The sequence below is a fragment of the Oenanthe melanoleuca genome, chromosome 4 (assembly GCF_029582105.1).
Source record: "Oenanthe melanoleuca isolate GR-GAL-2019-014 chromosome 4, OMel1.0, whole genome shotgun sequence".
In the NCBI taxonomy this organism is placed as follows: Eukaryota; Metazoa; Chordata; class Aves; order Passeriformes; family Muscicapidae; genus Oenanthe; species Oenanthe melanoleuca.
Window position 1 is genome coordinate 10,790,508 of NC_079337.1, and position 23,330 is coordinate 10,813,837.

Consider the following 23,330-nt stretch of genomic DNA (forward strand, 5'->3'; position numbering starts at 1 on the left):
TGCTCAGTTTTGGCCTGGTAAGAGCACAGATCTAAAAGGCAGCAGTTTTGTGTAAACAGAAATGATGAAAAGTCAGTTTTGCTAAGGACTCCCAGATGCAGCACGGTTCTTACTGGCACAGGACGTGAGTTTCTGTTTGTCTGTGACTGATTTGCAAACACCTGCTGAGAACAGACTCAAAAAGTCCAACAACATGATCATGCGTAGCAGTGTTAACAGCCAGAGCACAGCATGTCACACATTGAATTGTCCTGGCAGCCCTTGAAGAAACCAGTTTAACTGCTTAAACTTAGCATACCCTAAAGAAAAATGCTGAAGCCTTCCTTTGAAACCATCCAAAAAAAAACCAAAAGAAACCATGAGCACTTGTTTTAAACTAGTTTGAGTAAAAACTTTTAGAGCAACAAGAGGGGAAAGATTTCTGAAGTAGTTAAGCAGCACTTCATTTGTAATGACTGGAAAGTGTCCACATGCAGTAAGTGAAAGGGACTAAACCTCACTCTCCCAAATTCTTACAAATTAGAGAAAATTCCTTTGCTTTCAGTAAGTAAGTAAAACAAAATATTTTGCTTGTAGATGATTCAAGTGTTGTCCCAGTGTCATCTGGAAAAAATTCCTGTCTATTCATAAGTATTTGCCCATATTTTGATGTTATTGTCAAGCCTATCATTGTACAATATGGGAAAGCAGTGCTTATTATTGTTCTGAAGTGCTAGAATCTGTTTAAGGATGTACCTGTGAGAGCCTCCTGTCCCTGTGGCTGGGGTTCTCATTAAAATTTGAGAAAACACTGCCTGCCACCTTAAAAAATACACCCAAACACATAGAAAGCCTCAACAAACCAGAACCTCCCTGATGCACATTTACTATACGCTAGAAAACACCAAGTATCAGATTCATCCAGAGGTCCCAGTTCTGCTGTGAAATAGAGTCAACAGCAGAAAGAGGCACTTGGAGAAAGGATTCATCTTTCCTTGAGGCAAACTGCTAAAGTAGAGCAGATAAAATATCTTCTAAGGCAGCTTATTTCTCCTTGGTGTGAATGCAGAGAGGCTACTGCATTTATTTTACGAAACATGGGTTTAATTCAGACAAAAACTGCACTTCAGGAGACCCAAAAGAGGCGTGAGGAATTAATCTGACTTAAGGCAGGAGGCATGTCTCCCTCGGTTTTTTCCATACCATATACACACCAATCACATTTTTTTTAAGTTGCAAGAACATCAAGTCTAATTCCTTAGGTTTTTTCCCTATGCAAAAAGGCCCTCAGGATCTAAAAATCTGCCTGCATGCATCCCATGCATGCTTTGTTTACATACCAGGATCTTGAATCCCAGCTGGGCACCCATCCCAAGCATCCATTCCTATTCCTGGTGTTCTGGCTGTACTTGGCACTGCCCAGGGTAAAGGAACATTTCAGTGTTGCAGCTGAAGGAGACACAGAGGTTCTGAGCTGGATCCACCCATACATTTCAAATCCTGGTAAAGCAGATGAACACCTTTCACATTGCACCAGTCAATCTGAAATTATTAAATCGAGTTGTTACCAAGCTAATGAGGAGAGGAATTACCTACCTTTAAGTGTATTTATTATTGTATGTGAAGACAGTGTGTTCCATGACTATCACTGCTGGATTCTCATGTGTTTTAGTCTTATTTTCTATTACAATTCATCCTGAATTGTGGCTCTTTCAGAGCAGCTCTTTTCAAGCACGTTCTTCCTTCTCTTCACAAGAGGGCAGCCCACAGCCACACACAGGCTGCTGCCAGCCTGGTAACATGGCAGGAGTCAAAAGAAAGTTCTTGACAGGACAGCTGAGTTTTAGAGCGGTAAATCAGGGGCCAGTTAGAACCAAAATTATTAAAACCCAGCCTCATAGTGTGGTCCCAAACCTGAGCCCAGGATTCGAGATGCACCCTCAGCAGTGCTGAGTACAGGGACATTGGTCCAGGTCAAAGAATCATAAAATATCCTGGGCTGGAAGGGATCCACAAGGATTGATCCTAAAGTACTCCCAAAAATTCTCACAGAGATGTTCAAATTCGGCAGCAACAGAAGAAAGAAAGATATTTTTTTATATGAGATGTCAAAGAGCCTGAATTAATTGAAGAAATGGGTTAGGATGGTATAAACCTAATATAGTTACATATTGCTTTCCATAATTGTAATGCTTGGCTTTATGTGATTGGTTTTTAGCATTTTTCACTTTCCTTTTCTTGAGAAGAAATTAAATAGTTCATTTAAAAGTAAGACCTATATGTACCCACCACTGGCCATGACCAAGCCCATCAATGATGGCAGTAATGCCTCTGGGATAAAAAACTTAAGAAAGACAAAAAAAAAAAAAAAAAAAAAAAAAAAAAAGTGCTTTAAAACAAAACTGTACATTTAAATAGGATGAAGTAGAAAATTTTAGAATAGGAGGGAAAATATGCAAAGTGCAGTTAAAGATCTGATTTTTTTTCCAGTGACTGTAGCTACAAAGTTCAGGCTAGGAAACTAAGTTAGGTGGGAAATAGGCTGGAAAGAGGCAATAGGTGTCGAGTCTGATCAGGGCAGGCAGCAAACACTGCTGCTACTGCTGTGCTTGGAAGCTCTCTGAAAGAGAAATTCGATAGGGGATTCCCTCTTTTCTCAGAAAAGTTTCTTTTGTAGATTTCAGTAAAAGGGGATTGTAGAGCTGGAAGGTAGAAAGAGCAACTGAGCTACAGAATCTGATCTCATGAAAAAATCATCTGGTAATTATTTTTAAGCACAGATCTCCTTGATTTGTTTAGCAAATTAGGAATTCTTTGACGTGAGTTGTGCCTTATCAGTAACATGTTGATTTTGACTTTTTTAGATTAATTGTTTCTGTTTGCCTGAGATGATTTAATACTGCATTCCCCATCTGAAGGAGTTACTCTTGTGTAAAAAGCCTCTCTCACATTAGGTATTTCAAGAATTCTCTGTACTTGATAGAAACACACAGAATTTGTGAATGACGTAGATTAGTTGGCTTGTGGGGGTTTTTTTAATCCCATTAACAAACAATTTACACATGCAGTTCTTGCTGAAGAGCCCCAGTCCCCGAGTTTCCATCAGCACTCAAGGCGTGCGGGTCACATCATTGAATTTCTCCGCTTTTTTCACGGAATGGCCCCGACCCTTTGCACAGAGCTGAGTGTCCCTGCTCCCTGGGGGCTCGGTGGCACTCGGGGACAGCCGGGCGGGGACGCGGTGGCACTTGGGGACACACGGGCGGGGACGCGGTGGCACCCGGCGCGCTGCTGCCGCGGGCTGCGGCCGGTTCTGTGCCGGTTCTGTGCCGGTCCCGTGCCCGTTCTGTGCCGGTCCCGTGCCCGTTCCATGCCGGTTTCCTGCCGGTGTCTCCTGGGACGCTCCGGTTCGAGCCGGGCGGTGCCAACGGCAGAGCCGCCCTTGGGCTGCTGTAGTGCGGTCGCAGCATCCCGGAGCTCTGCTCTGCCCGGAGCTCTGCTCTGCCCGGAGCTCTGCTCTGCTCTGCCCGCAGCATCCCGGAGCTCTGCTCTGCCCGGAGCTCTGCTCTGCCCGGAGCTCTGCTCTGCTCTGCCCGGAGCTCTGCTCTGCTCTGCCCGCAGCATCCCGGAGCTCTGCTCTGCTCTGCCCGCGGCATCCCGGAGCTCTGCTCTGCCCGGAGCTCTGCTCTGCTCTGCTCTGCTCTGCCCGCAGCATCCCGGAGCTCTGCTCTGCCCGGAGCTCTGCTCTGCTCTGCTCTGCCCGCAGCATCCCGGAGCTCTGCTCTGCCCGGAGCTCTGCTCTGCTCTGCCCTGCTCTGCCCGCAGCATCCCGGAGCTCTGCTCTGCCCGGAGCTCTGCTCTGCTCTGCTCTGCCCTGCTCTGCTCTGCTCTGCTCTGCCCGCAGCATCCCGGGGCTCTGCTCTGCCCGCAGCTCCGCTCTGCTCCGCCCGCTAATCCTGCTCGCAGCGCATCCACTGCCGCTAGCGAGGCATCCCTCGCCCGCACGGCCGGCTTGCGCCAGGTAATTCTGCCAACTTGCCCGCCAAGGATGTCCCTTCTGGCCACCAACAGGAGCAGCTTCAAAGCAGGCCACTAACCAGGGAAATTGCCTTCAAGGCATTCTTCATATAGCAAATATTTAGGATTGTTATTCCCCAGTTTGCAGCGGGACAAATCACTGTCAAGTGGAGAGGGCAAGGCTGCTGCTGGTTCAGCTTTAATCCCAAGTGTCTCCGAGCCCATCCTCGGGAAAGGAGGGCGGCAAGGAGAGCACATGGCTCTGCCCCATGTGCTGCCAAAGGTGCCAGCACTGAGGAGAGGTTGAGGGCGGAGCCAGCAGATGTGTGGCAGGGAGAACTTTATTTTTTTGCTTTTCCTGGGCAGTGTCTGCAGGGATTGCCCCATTGGGAGTGGGAGCAGCTGCCAGGGGCTGCTCTGGCAGTTGAACCGGGGCAGCCAGAGGGAGGTGGCAAAGCCCTTGTGCAAACACCCACAGCCCAAAGTGAAGCCAGCTATTATTTTTTCCAGTTTCAAGGCTAATGGCAGTTACAATTGCCTTGTACATATATTCATATATTATATTTGTATAAGTACAATGGCCACCAGAGTGTTTGAATCGTTCAAGGCCAGGTCTCACAAGCCTTTGACAAGCCTGGTCTAGTGAAAAGTGTCCCTGCCCATGGAAGAGGGGCAGAATCTGGTGAAATTTAAGACCCAACCTAAAAAAATTATATGGTTCTATAGATTCATGGTTCTCTGGTTCAATGAATCCAGTGTGTTCCCTGACTGTATGTCAAATTGTCCCTTCAAATATCTCAATATATGTCAAACACCAAGCTTTGCCCATAAAAACATCACGGGAATTTTAGTGATAGCAACATTGGAAGGAAAACTCTTAAGATGGGTCCTATTTTGGCCTTTACTTCTGCTGAGGGGATCTTGTTACTTTTTCATCTAGAGCTGTCTCTTTAGGGCTTTATTTCCCTCCTTTCCTTTCCCTCCTCTTTCCACAAATGCTGCCATTCATGTGAAGCCCATTTGTGTTGGAACTTTGAAGCCTGGGAGTTTTGAACTTTCTGTGCTTTCTGACACTGACCCCCAAAAGAACACAGCTTTTGATTTGAGGCCTTGGAGAGGCTTCCAAATTTAAGTGATAAAGTTAGAATCACTGATGTGTAGTTAGAACAGAAGTGTGTGATTTCACATGGTGAAGGGTTTTGAATTTGAGGTTTTAGAATATAGTAATAGGTATGGGACAAGATGGAGGTTCTTGGGCATTGTTTTTGGGTTTTTTTTCCTTCTTGTTCCTTCTTCTTCATGATTTCAGGTAGTAGTTTTTGGTTGGATAATTAGTACTGCAGTGCAGGTCACAGGTGTCTAGTTACTGGGTCAGAAGTATAAATAATATAGATGTTAGTTCTTAATTGCATAGTTTGCTTTTAAAAGACTTTGTAACTAGCTAAATTCACCTCAATTTTCTTACTTTTGGCTTAATAGCTAGAAGTGTTGAAGAGCTCTCTGTACTTTAGATAAGATTTAATAAAAAACTAAGTCCAAACAAGAAATTTGTCTTTTCAGCATTCAATTCTGACTCTAAGTGAAGACAGAAGAAAAAAGATAACAGCTGTCACATTTGGTTATCTAAAGGCAGGGTTCTTAGGGCACATTTGTTCTTAAATTTGAACCAAATACCCTGGAGCCTGTAGCAGTTTGTCATGCCCTTGGCCAAATCTGGAGAGCTGACCTGAAATGCAGCTTCACCACTGGGGGAAGGGGAAATGGATCTCTTGGTTGTCCCATTCTCATCCCCACATTTGGATCATTTCTGTTTAGGAGCAGTGCCAGTCAGGCACTCCAGGCTCTGAGGGTATCCTGACCTCTGCTTTAGGCAGGAGCTCATGCAGATGGAGAATATCTGTTTGTTCTCTTCCAGAGAATCTGACACAAACTGAGGCTCCAAAATGGAAGCAAGAGGCAACCAGATCAGCATCCATAGGTAGGAATTAATTTGGTGTCATCTTGGCTTCCCAGGTGCTGTGATGAATGTTGGGATGGTTTAGAAAAAGAATCCTCTTTCCAATGCAAGAATCAGAATCCCTGAGTGGGAGAAATAAAGAATGCCCTGTCAGTGAGAGTGGTTTCAGAGCACATGGGTAATTTTCAGAACTTCTGCTACAAACCCAGGCCTGGATGATGTCAGGGCAGGTTCTCTGCTGAACTTTCTGACCCCAGTCTCTCATTACTGGGGCCAGGGCACTCCCTTCTGCACCTGGGGATGCTTTGTGCCCACGAGTCTCCTGTTTCACTCTGTAGCAAAGCACAAGAACTGTTTTTTGGGGGTGGGTTCAAGTTCTTATTTCTTGTGGAACATGTTTGGAGATGATGGGGACTGAGCTGATGTTTCAGGGCAGGGGAGACTGGAAGAGCTACAGGCTTCTCTTAAAATATTGGGCACTTCAGTGGACAGCAAACACTTTGCTCTAATTAGGAATGCCATCTAGTGCAAAAACCTGATTTATTGTAAGTAATGGTGCTCAGAATGAGATGAGGCAGCTGTGCCTTGGCTCCAGGGATGATTAAACTTTCAGGAGCTGATTATTGGTGTGGTATTGGAGAAAGTGGCACTGCTGGGGCAGACAAGGCTCTCCCCTTGCAGCCTGGGGCACCTGGGAGGTTGGATGGGCCAAAAAGATTCTAGGAACTGTATGTATAAAGCAGACTGTGCAGCAGAGTAGAAATAGATACCTGTATCCACTCTGCCTGCATTCTTTTCCTTCCCCAATGTCCACACATATCAGAGGCAGAGTTTCCCTCGTTTTGCAGTAATCTTTCAGAGACCAGGGACAGTTTAAAGGATCTGGTTCCCCATGATGGGACACAGCTTTATTGGTGTTTTGATGTGGGGCTGGTGGCATTGAGTACATGCATATAGGGCTGAGGGGGAACAGGGGGATGTGACCTGATGTTTTCTGAATGTCTGAGATTTCCTTTCTAATTACAATGATGGGATTAGTTTAAATACAGCTGCATGGTTTTCTGTGGAAGCAGCTTTCCAAAGATCCATTTAAAGCAGAGAGTGAATTTCCAAGGCTGCTTATAGAGTGGACAAAATTCAATCCTTGAAAGTGGTATAGAGGATTTCCTTTGACTCTCAGGGAGAGTCGGGTGGGAGGTCTGAAGGAGAACAAGAATGGCAATTTCTCCATTGACCATTGCAAGTGGATTTGCCAGCTATGTGCTGATCTCCCTCAGTGACTGCTTCTCCATTTGTTTCCCAATGAAATGGGGGGAGAGTCTTTCCCTTCTCACCCCTCCTGATGTCTGGGATGAGGAGCAGCAGCCCCTGAGGAGGATGTGTGCTGTCCCTGTGTGTCTCATGGCTCTGGGCACAGCACATCTGGACACAACTGATCTGCCCACTGTCAGCATCCTGTGGATTTCAACACTGCTTTGCTGGACATGTGGCCTTGTGGGAAAGCCCCAGTTTGTGCACAGAGTATAAAAACAGGGGCTCAAGTGTTAACTCTCCTTTCTCTGTGTCCTGAAAGCTGGAACAACAACAGAGACCTGCTCCGCCGCCTGGCACAAGAGAAGAGGAGGAGGCTGGTGGAGGATAAATGTACATTCTGGGAGAAGACTCCTGTCTTTCCCAAACCCTACAAGGTAATGGGAGTGGGGTGCAGGCTGCAAGGAGAGGAGGAAGGGGGTTTGGGGTGGGAGAGGAGAGCTGTGCCTTCTGCATGGGCTGTAGCAGACTTTATCCCCATCCCTGCAAGCAAATCTTCCCACCTGCTCCACTGAGCTTCCCTGACTTCCCTTGTGGGTGATTCCATGAAGATCCTGAGCAGTGTCTGGCTGAGCTGGGTCTCTTGCCTGGCTGTTGGTGACATTCCCCTCCGTGTCCCTGTGTTGCAGACCCATAAAGAGGATGAGCTGGCACGGCGCATCAAGCGCCTGCTGGGCGAGTGGGACCCCAGGCTGATCCCGAGGCACGAGTCCCCTCCAGCACCTCTGTGGCTCCCAGAAAAGCCCAAATCCGAGGCACAGACCTGCAGCAATGGTCTGGCCAGGAATACAAAGCCATGTGAGGACATACAGAAGGAATCCTCACTGGTATCACTAGACCTCAAGCCTAACACTGAGCAGAACCGTGGTGGCTGCAATGAAAGTGTCTCAAATCAGAGGTCAGAAGCCAAAGCTTCACAACCCAGAATCCTTCCTGAGCCTGTCAAGGTCTCAAGTCAGAGGTTGCCACAGAGGTCAGAAGCCAAAGCTCCACAACCCAGAATCCTTCCTGAGCCTGTCAAGGTCTCAAGTCAGAGCTTGCCACAGAGGTCAGATGCCAAAGCTCCAGAATCCAACATCCTTCCAGAACCTGTCAAGGTGAGTGCAATTGTTGAGCCAGGAGAGCTACTGGCTTAGAAGAATTGGCAACTATTATTTCTGATTGGTGTTTTTCAACTAGAGGAAACCTTCTGCTCAACTCTTTTAAATGCAGAGGGAGCCTGTGCCTTTGAAGGCAAAGCTTAGCTGCTTAAAAGAAAAAAGGAGAAGACTGCATAAACATATAACAACAATAACAACAACAACAACAATAATAATGTAGTAGTAGTAGTAGTAGCTTAAGAATGGAAACAATATTTCCTGACTGCCATGTTCCAAAGGGAACACAGACATTTTTCTCAGAGGAGGAGAAGGTGTCTGTGGGGATTTCAGCTGGTTTTCCACCTGGTTTCCATTCTTAACTCCCCTTCAGATGGGCCTTTTTATCCTTACTGGCATTTTATTATTCATGAACTTGCAGGACATTTGTAGAGCTGTTGTTAAGCAAATGCTGGCTGAATACATATCAATTAGTAAAAAACCTAAATAAACTCCTTCTGCCTCCCTCATTCTTGTTTCAGGAAAAGAAGCCCATTGATGTCCCCACCACTGAAAAAACTTTGAAGGTTGGTGCTTTTAGATCTCTGTGTTTGCTTGTTTTGCATACATTAAGGAAATGGGTGGGGAAAAAATACATTGCTCAGCTCCTGTTCATCCAGCAGAAGTTTCCCTCCCTGGAGATGTGTTTTGGGATGGGCTGAGGAGAAGTGGAGATAAAAGCTGGAGTTGTCAGATCAGCCTTCCTCCCAGTGTGTAATACTCTCTAGAGCAGTTCAACTCCTCTAGAGCAAACCTCTCTTTCCTCTTCTCCACTGTTTTCAGTAGGCTCTGCATTTGTAGAGCTGTGACATGGCTGAGCCAGAGGATGAATGGAAAATGCTTCAGGGACTCATACTTTTGTTCCAGCTGTGATCTCCAAATGTGGTGCTTTCCATGAACATTTGAAGCAAGTTTTGTGTGTGGAAGCACAAACCCCATTTTATCCTGATTGCCAGGAAAAGCTTTATCTGAGTGTGTTAGACACAGGTGGGAGTGCAGGGTGCTGCCCACCAAGTCAGGTTCAGATCTTTGAATCATCCCCACCTGCTGAGTTCCCTGAGCTGACCTTGCCTCCCCCTCTCCTCTTTGTTTTTGTGAACAAAACAGGTTGTGAAAAAGCCACGTCCTTCACTTGCTTCTGCAAGGTACAGTTGTGTTCCCAAACAACCCTGTAGACCAAACCAGAAAAACAAAAGTGCTTTTCATATGGGGGGCAGATGGGAAAGGGCTCCTGGCTTCTCTTTGGTTTGTGGCTGCCTGGAGCTGCTGTTGAAAACTGGTTTTCAGTTTTGTGGGGTTTTCAGGAAAGCTCCAATCAGAAATGAATAACCCAGGCATGCTGGAGTTTGCCTATGAGCCAGACTTGTATTTCCCCAGGTGTTCCCTTCTTTTCCCCTCCTCCCCTCCTCCAGTGTGTCTGTAGATCCAATGTTTTTGTCTTAGCCAAGGAACACAGATGAAAAAGTGAAAACTTAAGGGGAAGAATGAAAAAAAAACCAAAATAACGAAAATCCAACCTGAAATTTGTCAGCCTCTATAGGAAATTTTCCTTTGAGGGTTGTTGCTTTCAGAAAGGCACTGGCAAGTTTTGGTGGTCTGGGGTTTAATTTAGCCTTAGTTGGCCAAATACACATTCACAATATAGCAATGAAATCCTGTTTACATTTTTTTCTCCCTGGGTGTGAGCTGAAGGTTTGATTATTCTCCCAGAGGGGTTTTTATGCTGGTTCTTTATTTTTGGAGCGTGGCAATGTGTTCCTCTGGCATTCTCCCCTCTGCTCTCAGACACAGGGTTTGGGTTTACAGTTTTGAATGCTGCCATGTCAGTGGGATAAGTGAATAACTTTCCCCTCTGTTGCTGTCTAGTCTGGCCTCCTGGTGGGCTGGCAGAGCTGTCCAGCCCCAGCAGAAGAGGATGGCACCAGCTCAGCCCAGCAGCTGGGGCTCAGGGAGCCCCAGGGACCATCACAGCTCCCCAGCACCTCCAGGAGCTCCAGCACCAGAGGTGAGTGTAAATCCAATGTAGAGGCTGCTCCTCAGCCCCTTGCCTCACTCTCCTGAGTCTGAGGACAGGAGACCCCAAATCCTGTCACTCTCAGGTGTCCCCTTGAGACTTCTGCAGCAGCATCAGGCATTTCTTGCCCTCTGTTCCCTTTTTGAATTTCCCAGTAAATAACCCTTCTTGGACCTCTGGAGCCTAACCTGGCAGTGCTCCCCCTTGTCCTTTGGCATCACTGTCTAGTCCTTCTGGAGTTTTCTCTCCAGGATTAGTCCATTTTGAAGCTGAGAGATGAAATTTTGAGTGTATATGCTCAATGATACTCCTCAGCAGAAGGGATCTCTGGGCTGTGGCCCCTGAGTGACTGATTTCTGTTCATGGCTGTTTTGGACAATGGCTCTGTACATGAAAAAAATCCCTTCCTTCATTTTCTACTTCTTTCAGTCCTGTCAATGTCATATTTGCCTTTGCAGGCAAAGCTTAGCTGCTTCAATAGCAACTAAAGGAAAGTGACATTCAGTAAAGGGAGCAGACTGCAAGAACAAATTTTATTAAGAATATTAATAAAAAGTCAGCAATGGAAGCAGTGTTTCCTGCCAGGGAAGCCAGACATTGATCTCACAGGAGGTGACTGTGCTGGCTTCAGCTCTTGCTCTGCTTGGTCTCTGTTCCCTTCAGATGGAGCTGTCAATCCTTATTAGCATTTCTTTATGAATGGATTTGCATGGCATTTCCAGAGCTGCTGCTCAGCAAGTGTTTGCTGAGTGCATGCTGGTTTGCTGTCAGTGAGTAAAATACCCAAACAAGCTCACACTGCTCCCTTTTCTTGTTTCAGCCCATCATGCACGTTTATGTGCAGTCCATTGAAGGAATATTGAAGGTGGGTGCTCTTCAACACCAGAATTCCATGGGGAAGCCTGAACAAATCCATGGGGAGGTGGATCCCTCTGGCCCTGGAAGGCTGAAACTCCCTGTGTCCATCAGCAAAACTCCTGAGAGCTGCTTCTCTCCCTCTCTTCCCAGGAAATGAGCAGCCCCCTGTCACCTCTCCTGCCACCTCTTCAGTCACCTGCTAGGGCAGAGACTTCCAAACTTCCACTGGAGGCAAAGGTAACCCAGCCCATCTGTGCAGGGCTTCTGGTGAATTACAGTTCAGTCTTGGCAGGAGGAGCCTGTCTGGAGTCCAGCCTGAGCCCCCTGGCCATAAACAGTGCCAAACTCCAAACTGCTCCTTGCCTGGAGCTCCTTATAGCCAGGTGGTTTGATTTTTTATTTTTAGCTTCAATACAAGGAGTCTAATTTTATTTGTGTGAATGACAGATATTCCTGTCTCTTGAGAAGTGGCTTAGAAGAATTTGGAACAATTATTTCTAACAAAAAACTGTTGTGTTTATTTTTTTTTTTGTTGTTTGTTTGTTTGTTTGTTTGTTTGTTTTTGTTTTGTTTTGTTTTGTTTTGTTTTAACTGATGAGGCTTTAGGCACAACTCTCACATGCAGAGGCAGCAGCCTGTGCCTTTGCAGGCAAGGCTCAGCTGCTTCAAAAACAACTTAAGGAAAGTGCAGTTCCATAAAGGGAGCAGGCTGCAGTAACATCCCTATTGAAAAATAATGATAATAAGGATAATAATAATAACAATAATAGTAATAATAATAAGTAGGAGGAGTAGTACCAGTAGTTTAGTAATGGAAACAGTTTTCCCTGACTGCCAGTTTCCAAAGGGAGGACAGACATCTCAGAGGAGGAGGAGCTGACAGTGGTTTCTGCTCTCTCCATGCCTGGTGTCCTTTATTATCTCCCCTTCAGACAGGCCTTTGCATCCTTATTTTATTGTTAATACACTTGCAAGACATTTATTGAGCTGCTGGTTAAGCAAAGGTTTGCTGAGTGTCTGCCAATTCCTAAAAAACCCCAAACAAACTCCTTTTGTTTCCCTCCTTCCTTTTTCAGGAAATAAATACTGAAATTGATGAGCCATCCATTGAGGAAATTTTGAGGGTAAGTGCTCTTCAATAGAAGATTTCTGTGTTTGCCCATGTTTTGCATATATTGAGGAAATAGGTGGGGACAAAATACAAATACAAATTACAAAATACAACATTTTGAGAGCTGCTTCTCTCTCTCTCTTCCCAGGAAATGAGCAGCTCTCTGCCACCTCTCCTGTCACCTCTTCAGTCACCTGCTAGAGCAGAGACTTCCAAACTACCACTGGCAGCAAAGGTAACCCAGCCCATCTCTGCCAGGGCTTCTGATAAATTGCAGGAGATCTTTCTGCTGAGCAGAAGTCCAGCTCAGCTGTTTGGCAGCACTTAGAATGTTTAAAAAATATTTATTCAAAAGTGCCACATGCCCCTAAAGTGCCATTAGCCCAGTTTTGGGGTCAGTAGATGTAGTGTTAAGCAACATGCTGAGCTACTTTGTCCTTTAATTGTAGGAATCCCAACCTGATGGATCTGCAGCACAGAAGCAGGGTAAGGAGAAATGCAAGGAAAACCCAGTTCTTTGTGTGCTGACAGATAATTTTGTGTGTTATATGTGGCAGAGTGTTCACAAGTGTTCACACTGATTAAACAGCATGATTTCCTCTGCTTTGCTGAACAGGGGTGAATTTAGGAATGGCTTAAGAAACTGTAAACAATCATTACTTGGAACTCAAGACAGCAGTTCAGCAGAGGACAGGCAGTATTTTGTTAGGAAACTCCCATCTGGAGTGATGAATGGAATGATGATCTTTGAGGGGCAAACCCCTCCTGGAAGAAAGGAATCTGGTGCTCAGAGACCACAGGGTAAAATATGCTACAGGCCAGGAAAATAAACACAACCTTTTCATTTTTGATTTCCAGAGCAGGCTGGTGCAGCTTCAGAAACATTGCAGAGTTCTCAGCCAAGAACACTGTAAGTAACCAGACTCTGCTCCCATCTCTGCTGGGCAGTTACTTAAAAGAACCTGGAATGCACAAAAATTTGGGTTATCAGTCAGATTTTTCTCAGAAAACCTCAATGCAGGGAATTTTCACCAACAGAAAAAATATTATTTCTTGATGGACTCATGAAATGGTTTAGGTTGGAAAAGATCTTGAAGATCAAGTCCTGTAGTTTATCCAACAACACCAGTGCACTAAACCATGTCATGATTACAATGACTGTGTTTAAAACCAAAAGAAAAGTGAACTAAAAGCCCCCAAGTCTTCATGTACCAGACTGAAGTTTTCATATTATTTTATTCTGTGGTGCTTAACATCTTACCACACTTTGTGTTTGGCAGCCTACTAATAATGCCTTTGTCTGAAATAAATGCTGGGATGGATATGGTTTTCAAGCCTGGCAAGACTAGCAAAGCTACAGCTACAAAACCTGTGTAAATCTAGCAGTGGAATTTGAAAGTAATCTCCTGTGCCCAAGGAAAACATTTCTAAGAAGTTTTGCAATGATTATATTTTTATTTAAGAATAAAGAAATATGGTATTTCAGGTGGACTTTCTAAAAATCTCACTTTATATGCTAATAGTGTAGCTCTGCTAATATTAGCTCTGCAGAGTGGGGTGAAGATGAAATTTCTGTAGCCTGCTGGAATTGTGTCTGTTTGTCTGGCTGTTGAGTTGGAGGTTTGAATATTTCTGGAGGGTTCTTTGTGCTGGTGCTTTATTTTTGGAGCATGGCAATGTGTTCCTCTGGCCTTCTCCCCTCTGCTCTCAGTGCCCAGACACAGGGTTTGGGTTTGGTTTTGGATGCTGCCACGCCAGTGGGATAAGTGAACGGGATAAGTGAGGGATTCCCCCTGCTGCAGTCTGACTGTGTCTCCTGTGGGCTTGCAGAGCTGTCCAGCCCCAGCAGAAGAGGATGGCAGCAGCACAGCCCAGCAGCTGGGGCTCAGGGAGCCCCAGGGACAGCCCCAGCTCCCCAGCCAGTGACACAGAGAGCAGCTCCAGTGACAGTGAGGAGGAAGGTCCCAGGGTGCTGGACGTGCCAGCACAAAAGGTGAGCACATGGACCATGGAGAGGCTCCCCCAGCCCCTGCCCTGCAGGGTGGTGCCTCTGGAGGGAAGCAGATGTCACCAGATTCTGCCTGGTGTGTCCTGCAAGCACTGATCTGTGAGACCCTCTCACTCTGAGCTCTGGTTTATGGCTTTTTATTCAGCAAATATCTGTCCATTATGCTCAAGGAGCAAGTTAGTACAAGTGGCCTGTTAGTACAGAGTCAGTTCTTCAGTGCTCTAAGCCCAGACTTTGTGACCTCTGGCCAAGAGTCCCTGGGCTCTGCTGAGCTGTGCTGGGACAGAAGCAGCCCATAAAGGCATCAGTCTTGAACCCTTCTTTTCTCTTTTTTTTTGGCAGCCTGAGCCACCAGCTTATAACAAGTGGTGGCTTGGCAACCTGCTGAGGCAGGCAAAGCAAGGAGCAGGACCAGGAGAGGCTCCCAGGGGAGCTGCCTGTGGCAATGGATGTGAGCAGGGCATCAGCAGCAGCTCCTGCCAGCAGCTGTCCAAGGCAAGGGAGCCTCCAAACAAGAGCTGGGGCCCAGTGGCCAAGGACTGCCACAAGAGCTCTGCCCCCCTGGCAAAGCCTTCCCAGGTGGATCAGGCTCCTCAAACCAAGCAGAGCTGCCTGGAGCCCCACAAAGAGAAAGTGCCCTCACCTCCTGAGGAGAAGTTCATGACTCCAAGGAAGCCAGAACTGAAGAGAAAAGAAATGAAGAGTCCTGAGGAGTCCCCTAGAAAGAAGAAGGTGAGAGGGGCAGGGGGAGGTGGGTTTGGACAATGGCCAAGGGGTGTTTGAAAAATCCCATGTGGAGATTCCCTTCACAGCTTGGCACTAGAGCCATGATCCTCCTCCTCTGAAGGTAGCTCCAGTGAGTTATCTTTCTGTTTTCAACCAGAATCTGTCAAACTGAGCTCTTCTGGTCTGATGTGTTTTCCTCTTTTTTCTTTCTTCCTGTTAGAGGGAAGACAAGGGGGATACTCCCAGGAAGAAAAAGGAGTGAGAAAAAAATCCCCAAAAAGCTTCACCTTCAGCAAACAAAGACTCCAGGAAGCTGAAGTGAGTATGCAGTGGTGGGATTTGTAAATCTAAGTCTCTATTCAGAAGGGCAAGACAAAGAACTGTATCTTCTGTTCAGGCAATTGTTTGTCCCTAATTTTGTGTGCCTTCTGCAACTTCAACTGTGCAGATTGTCCTTTACAGTGCAAAAGCAGCTCTGCAGGTGTAGGTGGGTGAGGGTAGGGAGCCTTTCCCTTCTGACATCCTCTGGAAGCTCAGAGGTGATGGGGCTGGTGCTTGGCTGGGGGAAGGGATGGTCCAATTCCAGTAGGAATGGAAAAGCTTTAATTCTGGAGTTCCTTCCTCCCTTTTCCTCAGGGAAAATGAGCAGCTGCCTTAGTCATGTGCTGGCTTTTGGAGTGGGAGGGGTAGGAGGTGTTTTTGGGCTGAGAGGGCTCTGGATCAGGTGCTGTGGTCTGTGTTAAATCATCCTCTGTACAGCATCAGCTATGCCAAGGCAGAGCAGCTGCAGAGAATGTGAGCAGTGAGTAGGGACCAAAGGTGCTGAGAGAGAGGAGAGGACAGTCCCATGCACAGCAGAGTCAGGCAAGAGGTGCAGCCCCACATCTGAGCCTTCTCACTGTGTTTAACTTCATTTCCTCCTCTTCTGATGCTGCAGTCCATGAGCTGGGATTCACTGCCTGGTGTGTTCTTGGAAACTTTGAGAAGCTGACTAAAACTGGAGGAAATGAGCAGTGGGGAACCAAGGATGAGAGCTATTTGGGGCTCCTTGGTGCTGCCACAGTTTCCTGGCCATCCTGATTTCAGATGATCAGAAATCTGCTGGGCTGCTGTGTTATTGAATGCTAAAGTCTCTGCCAATTAAGAGTCTCTCTCACTTGAAGCCTCTCAGCTTTAAAGTGTTGTCTAGTTGAGACACTGGCAAGAATTGGTACAGGATGTAGCCAAGTTTTTAAGAACATTATATGTGCATCATACTAATGAATTTCCTTCTCTTGTCCAGAGCATCACAAGCTTCATTCCAAACTGAGAGGAAAAATGTGGTGCTGCCACCACTGCTGGCCATGACTGCTGCACAAAGTGCACCAAACTTGACCATGACAACCCAAAAGAGACCCAGAACTGAGACTGACAACCTGGACCTGCCTGCCATGGATAGCCCTGCCTGCCATGGATAGCCCTGCAGGAACCAGGACCTGCCTGCCATGGATAACTCTGCCTGCCATGGACAACCCTGCCAGGAGCCAGGATCCTTTGTTTCCCAAGCACAAGAAAGTGGAGGAAGATGACAAGGAACAATCCCAGGACATCAGCATGGATCCCAGGAGAGCTGGCTGGAGGATTCCTGCAACCCACACCTGCTCTGTGATTCTCTTCACAAACACCCTCTCAGATAAGTAACTATTTCTCATTGTAGGCAACTTGCAAATTCAAGACTGGTGTAAAAAGGGTGGTTTGGTTAAAAATAAGAAACAGCAAACCTCTGGATGTGGCTGCAACCTGGGCCTCAAGTTTTACAGCTTGCTTACAAAATAGTTGATAACCCTTGCAGCTTTGCATTTCTGGGTTATAAGATTGGGTTTTACTGGCTGTTTATTAAAATTTGGCTGTTTACTGTTAGCTTGGAGTGTGGGATTTAGGATGTTTGGAGCAGGGTGGGGCTGCGACTTAAGCCAGACTCTGCACACTGTTTTTGCTGCCTTCTAACAGCTCATTTTTCCCTGATCATTTTCCTCCTCCCAGCCCTCACTGCTCTCTCAGCCACCGAGCAAGGAACCTGTTGATGAATTTCTCTGTGCTTGGGAGAAGTTTAATGGTTACAAAGCACTGTGAGTTGCCAAGTGAGGAGCCAAGGTTCCATTTCCATTCTTGGAGGGATTGCTGGGGAGGAAGGCAAGAAGGGGAGAGCCTGGAGCATAGACTATGCCTGGGAGAAATGAACATTTTCTCTGGAAATTTAGGAAAGCTGGGCTTTGGAGTTGCTTTAGGCATCTCTCTCTGACCAGCTTTCTCTCTCTGCTTTTTCAGGGATCTGCAGGGGATGAGAAGAATCCTTTCCCAGCAACTTCTCTGCCAAATGAAGACAAGACAAGAGACTGTGAAGTTTGAACAGTAAGTGTTTGTTTCACAGCCCTGCCTGTGGTTTCTGAAGACACCAAACAGGGCTGGAGCTGCAGCCACCCTAGATTGTGCTTCCTCATTGCTCATTTTGGGAGCAAAGGGAGAGGGAGAGCTGCCCCATCAGGGCAGCACCTGCAGCTTGGCTACAGCTGGGCAGCACTTGAATTTTTGACTCCTTGCTGGGCTTGTGGCCAGTATTTGCCAAAAGCAGTTCCTGTAGTTGCTGGTATGTTTTTGGTTGTACAGTTTAGTCATTGCAAATGTTGTGCTGTCCTGTGGTGCAAGCAGTGGGGAATGCTCTGAAGCTGTAACCTGCCATCCCATGGGGCCTTTGTAGTGTCATTTTCCATAAACCATAAAGTTTTGTGGGCCCCTCTGGGCAAAGGGATGCATTGCCATGATGTGCTGGCAAACTTGCAAAAGAAAATAATCAGGATGGGCCTGGCAGAAGGGCTGGGAGGCTGCAAAAATCCTCTCCATGAAGAGGCAGCTGCTGGAAGTCAAAAAGCTTTGCAGGTCCTCTTTGAGTAAAGTGACTGCAGTCACTGACTGTCTTCTGCCAGATGTGCCTGTAGGATGGATCCAACCAAATGTTTTCTCTATCCCTCCTTTTGTTCCAGAGATTCTGCTGGACAAACCAGGAAATGTGACCAGGAGCCAGCCTGACCTCATGCACTGACGAGACAGAATTTACTGTGACTGGAACCCAAGTGCCTTAACTGGGTCTCCAGGGTGTAAATAGTTCCATGTTCTGTGCTCTGTTGGAGCCTTAGAAACAGTTCTGCTCTGTTAATTTTGTTTCTGTTCAATGCAAAGCACCTGCATATTTTTTTTTTGTTTGTTTAAAATACAGTTTTAAGTTCTTTTAGTTAACCTTGGGAAAACTTTGTGGTTTTTGAGGGTAATGCTTTTCTGCCTTGCAAAAGAAGAGATGGGGGGTGGTACCTGCCTTTAAAATGACCAAGTGCAATGAATGTTCTGAATGTGCTGATGGTCTATAAATGTTGAATATTATCAATAACTATTATGAATAACAGGACAATATTCACACCTATTGCTGACAGGAAATCTGCACTCAGATTGTTACTGAGGGTCTTGCTCAGTTTCAGCCTTGTCAAATCTAAGTTTGGGTGGCAAAATGACACCCAAGGGGTGGCTGGAAACAGCTCTGCCTGTCTCCTGTGCTGGAGGGATGGCACTCACAGGGAGGATTCCTACTTGGGCTGCTTTTTGGGATTTGGGTTGGTGAGGGTGGGAAACTGCAGTGGATCTGGGGTTGTTTGGGCATTGTTGGGAGTCTGAGAGTTCCCAAGGAGAGGAATCCCTTCTGGTAAAGGAGGGATGAGGTGGCTGAATGTGGGACATAAGGCACATTTTGCATGTGGGTATTTGCCTGCAAGCACTGGTGGTCTCAGTGAGTGTCCAGGAGCAGAACTTGCTACCAAGGTGGGGTGTCCTTCCAGTGGCAGAGGACTTGGGCTCCCTCTCCCACAGGAAGCCACACTCTAGGATGGGCCCAGAGACTTAGAAACCTGTCAAGGGAGCCCAAAAGGCAATAATGAGCTGTTTGCAAGCACTTCTCCCTTGCCACACTAACAGTGGAGGCAGCATCCACAGCATTGGTGTGTTGACACCCTTCTCTTCCCAAGATTTCCTGGAAATGAAGCTTGCAGTATGGCTCAAGGGGTTATTTTTTCCAGAGAAGTCACGCTTCTGTGGAAAAAAAAAAACAAATCCCCTCCAAGTTCTGCTGTCACCTTTTAGTTGAATTTGAAGGGCTTTGGATCAATATTATTTATACAAGATGTTTAGAGTCAAGTTCAAAAAACTGTTAAACAGAAATTTTTATTTGTACAAGTAGTTTATTTGTGCCTCAAACACAGCTGAGCTGCCTCCTTTCTACAATTGTATTCCCCCCATTCCCCCACAATCAACTGTGTTCCAATATGAAAGCAAGTTTATTTGTAATGGTCATAAAATGGTCAATAAAACATGGATGTTTGATATCAGTGAGTGACTCTGGAATCTCCTGCATTTCCAAAAGGGGTTTCTGTAGACAGGGCTCCTGCCTGGAGTCATTCTGCCTTGTGGCCCTGCAGGACCACTGGGGATCGTGGCTGGGTCTTCCTGCATCTTCAAGGGCCTGGCCTTTTATGTTCACTTTATTAATGTTCACTTTATTATGTTCACTTTATTATTTCAGGTATAAGCTGCCCTAATGGGTGGAAGGAAAGTCCATGTCCCCCCTCCCTATTTTACCTATCAAACCTTTTTTTACTCCTTGTCCCTGGAGTTATCCCTGCCCATAACAGGAGGGTTGGAACTAAACCATCTTTAATGTCTCTTTCATCCCAAGCCATTCTATGAAATAACAGAAAATTTTAAAAAATCCACTGGATTTCAACCTCGATCCAGGTCAGGGGCCTGCACAGGGTTGGGAAAGATGCTCATTGCTTTCCCTTGGGCCATGAGATGACTTTTTTACCTGTTCATTTTGTCTGCCAGCTTTGACCTTCTATCAGTGAGGAAAGCTTTAATGAAGGACAGTAATTGACCTGCTGCTCAAAACCAGTGACAGTGGGTGTGAATCAGCACAGACATGCAGAGGGGTGACATTTCTGCCACTCCCAGAAGAGCCAGAGCTGCACAGCTGCCTGCTTAGAGCACAGTGGCATAAAAATGCCACAAAGTGGCAGCAACACCAGCCCCACAGACTGAGCCAGGGAGGAATTACAAATACGGGTTTTCATCTCCTGGCTGGCTGTGCTTTATTTGCTACCAGTTCCAGTAGAGGAAACATGCAAAGCTTTAGAAAACAAATACAGATGTGACAAAGGCAGCCAGCAAAAAAAAAAAAAAATTAAGTGGAGTATCTGGAACAGAGTACTTGGATTTGCAAAACTCTGCACACTGTAGTGATTCCAAAAATAGTTCCAAGAACAGTTTCAGTCTAAATAAGGACAGAAAGAACAATTTAGTTAAGAATTTCCCAGTAATTTGTTCTAATTAAGCTTGAATGGGCTACTTGGCATAATTTTTATCACCTGTTGACAACTTGTTTGTGAAACAAATCTCAGTGTTGTTTGCTGTGGGAGCCACAGTCCCATCACAAGGGATCCTGCTGCAGACCCAGCAAAGCAAGTGCTGCTTCTTGTTCCCATCCCGGTTTGGGGAATTAGGTTGGGGCTGGAAATTAGGGAATTTGGTTGGGAAACCATGTAGTTAGTGTTGCATTCTGAGCACCTTGATTTTATCTTTGGCAAACCTTTATTTACTCAGGAGTTTCCCTGGGTTGGTGGGACCTCAGCCCATTCCCTAGTGACTGCTGTTTGTAGATTTTTTTTTTTTTTTCCCTTTTTGTTGTGTGTTTCATGCAGCTTGTTTACAACTCCAACATTTCCACAATGGAATTGTTGCTGCAAGTGGAGATAAGGACACAGAACTTGCAGCCAGGACATAGGAAGGCACCCTGATTTTAATAACTGCACACAAAAAGCTCAGTTTTCTGCAGGGCTGCATCCCTCTCTGGCAGGGGTTTCTAGTTGAAATAACTTTCTCAGCCAGTGTTCAAACAGGAAGGAAGTCTGCAGCCTTTCTGATAGGAGTGCATGCATGTATTTGGTTTATATTTTAAAATATGCAAGTATCACATGCTTTGCCTTCCAAAATTTTCTGTTCTTAGCTGAGTATTTTAGCAGGATGTTGAATCCAAAGAGTTTTGCTGCCAGCATGGCCCTATTAGGAATGAGTTTCTGTTGGGAAAGAGGAGTATTAAATAGTATTTGAAGCTGGGAAAGTATCACCAGATGGATCACAATCCCTTTTGAACATAAATAAATAAGTTGTGGGGGTAGGGCCTCCTATCACTGTGTGGCTGCTCTGTTCCTCAGCATGGAGGTGGGGGGATATTCCTTTATCATCACTGTCCCCTTGTTGGAAATTTTGAACTTTTTGTGCTTTCTGACACTTACTCTTAGGGGAATACTACTTTTGACTTTTGAAAAGGCTTCCAAATTTGAGTAATAAAGTTTAAGTCACGTTGTGTAGTTACAACAGAAGTGTGTGGTGACACATGGTGAAGGGTTTGGAATTTAGAGTTTTTAGAATATAGCAATAGGAATGGGATAAGATGGAAGTTCTTAGGTGTTATCTCTTTCCTCCTTTTTTTCTTCTTTTTCATGCTTTCAAATAGTAGTTTATAGTTAGATAGAAAATCCCTCAGTGCATGTCACTGGTGTTTGGTTATTAGGTCAAAAGTATAAATAATATAGGTGTTCTTAATTGGATAGTTAGCTTTTAAAATACTTTGTAACTAACTAGATTAATCTGCATTTTGCTTACTTTTAACTAGCAGCTAGAAGTGTTGCAGAACTCTCTATACTTCAGATAAGATTTAATAAACAACTAAGTCCAAACAAAAAATTAATCTGCTTAGTGTTTTCATCCTGACTCTAACTGAAGACAAAAAAACACAAGCCACTAACTAAGCAGTACAACTAACCCCTAACAAGTGGGGTTTTGTGTGAGGAGTTACATGAAGTGGGTTTTTTTTTTGTTTTTGATTTGGAGATTCTGGAAGTTTTTTGAATTGTTTTTTAAGGTGTTTGTCTGGATTGTTGTGACATGTTGGGAAGTATTTATTTTGCTTATGTCTTTATTATTTGAGGCAGGGTTGGCTGTGGATCAGGCAATTACTAATTATGTAAGTATTTTATTATTAAGAACTAATTATGTGTTTGTATTTTTTTATTGGTATTTGCAAAAGCTTAGCTTTGAAGTAGGTGGGGATGTGCTATTTCATTATTATATTGCTTTTTTATTGCTTGAGTTAGGTGATTTATGAAAGAAGTGAATGACTTATATACTTCTTATTTATACTTTTGTATAAATGCTTTTTGGAACTTTAGTAGGTTGGATTTGTATAATGGTTTTTTGAGTTGTTTTTTTGATATTTGAGAGTACATGTCAAGGCAGGGCCGTTGCTTGATCTTGTGCTTTATCATGAGGAGCTTTTTTTGTTAATCTTTTTAAATGTGAGGCTTGCATGTGGACTTTTGGCATAGGATTTTTAAAATTTGGTGAGAGCTCTTTTTTATTTGATTTTTTATAACATGAATTGTGCATTTGTTAAGATTGTTATGGTAATATATTTGTAGTTAAAAGGTACCAAATTGTAATTACCAAAGGTGCTTTTTAACAGTTGTTTGAACCATGGAGAATTTTTTTTTTATTACTGTTTGTCTTAGGTCTTTAATTACATTGTGTTAGGGGTGCTCATTTGGGATTTGTATGGTTTTTTTTTATAATTGACTGGCATGATTATTAGTTATGTTGATGCCATGTTGAAATTTTTTTCAACTAACACCTTACATCCCCTTGCCAGGACAGGTGTTAAATCACAACAGCCTTTTGTGCAGGCAGTTTGCCACCACAGTAATCCTGTATTTTAATTTCTTGTTATACTTTGTCGTCATTAGCACATTTCTAGCAATAGCAATTCTAAAAGCAGTTCTGTACAAAATATATTTAGCTGTTGTGCCATCCAAGATTAACAGTGTGGGACACCACTGTTCTGGGAACAGAGCTGTTCCTTGTAAGGCTGCTTTGCAGTTTTCTTGCCAGTCCTTAGGGATACACCTCCAGAGCCCTGAACACGAGTGCTAGGGTGGGGGTGTGCATTGAAATACAAATGAGATGCCTGTTTTAGGATCCTGCTCAGACCTAGTATGTGAATTCCAGCTCTTCCTACACAGCAGAGAATCCCAGAGCTCTTGCTGCAACCTGACTTCCCTGCTGAACACTTCCCCCTTTGG

General features: G+C 45.1%; 2 protein-coding genes across 2 annotated transcripts in view; both read left to right on the top strand.

Moving 5' to 3' along the window:
- NUDT9 (nudix hydrolase 9) overlaps positions 1-23,330 on the top strand; it is a 196,530-nt gene that overhangs the window by 125,880 nt on the left and 47,320 nt on the right. The window lies entirely within an intron of this gene.
- Positions 3,412-15,414, top strand: LOC130252276 (AF4/FMR2 family member 1-like). The gene is made up of 16 exons (XM_056489684.1): positions 3,412-4,000; positions 5,912-5,974; positions 7,527-7,641; positions 7,894-8,361; positions 8,883-8,927; positions 9,508-9,545; positions 10,267-10,405; positions 11,235-11,279; positions 11,423-11,509; positions 12,349-12,396; positions 12,532-12,618; positions 12,833-12,869; positions 13,242-13,293; positions 14,214-14,376; positions 14,734-15,123; positions 15,338-15,414. Exons 2-16 carry the CDS (start codon positions 5,940-5,942, stop codon positions 15,377-15,379), a joined length of 1,791 nt encoding a protein of 596 aa, XP_056345659.1. The 5' UTR covers positions 3,412-4,000; positions 5,912-5,939; the 3' UTR covers positions 15,380-15,414.

Bases quoted from the DNA above. Each gene is read 5' to 3' on its own strand.
- LOC130252276 (XM_056489684.1), top strand. From the start codon at position 5,940: ATGGAAGCAAGAGGCAACCAGATCAGCATCCATAG. The intron at 13,294-14,213 runs GTAAGTAACCAG...GTGGGCTTGCAG, and splicing joins AGTTCTCAGCCAAGAACACT to AGCTGTCCAGCCCCAGCAGA. The intron at 15,124-15,337 runs GTGAGAGGGGCA...TCTTCCTGTTAG, and splicing joins AGTCCCCTAGAAAGAAGAAG to AGGGAAGACAAGGGGGATAC.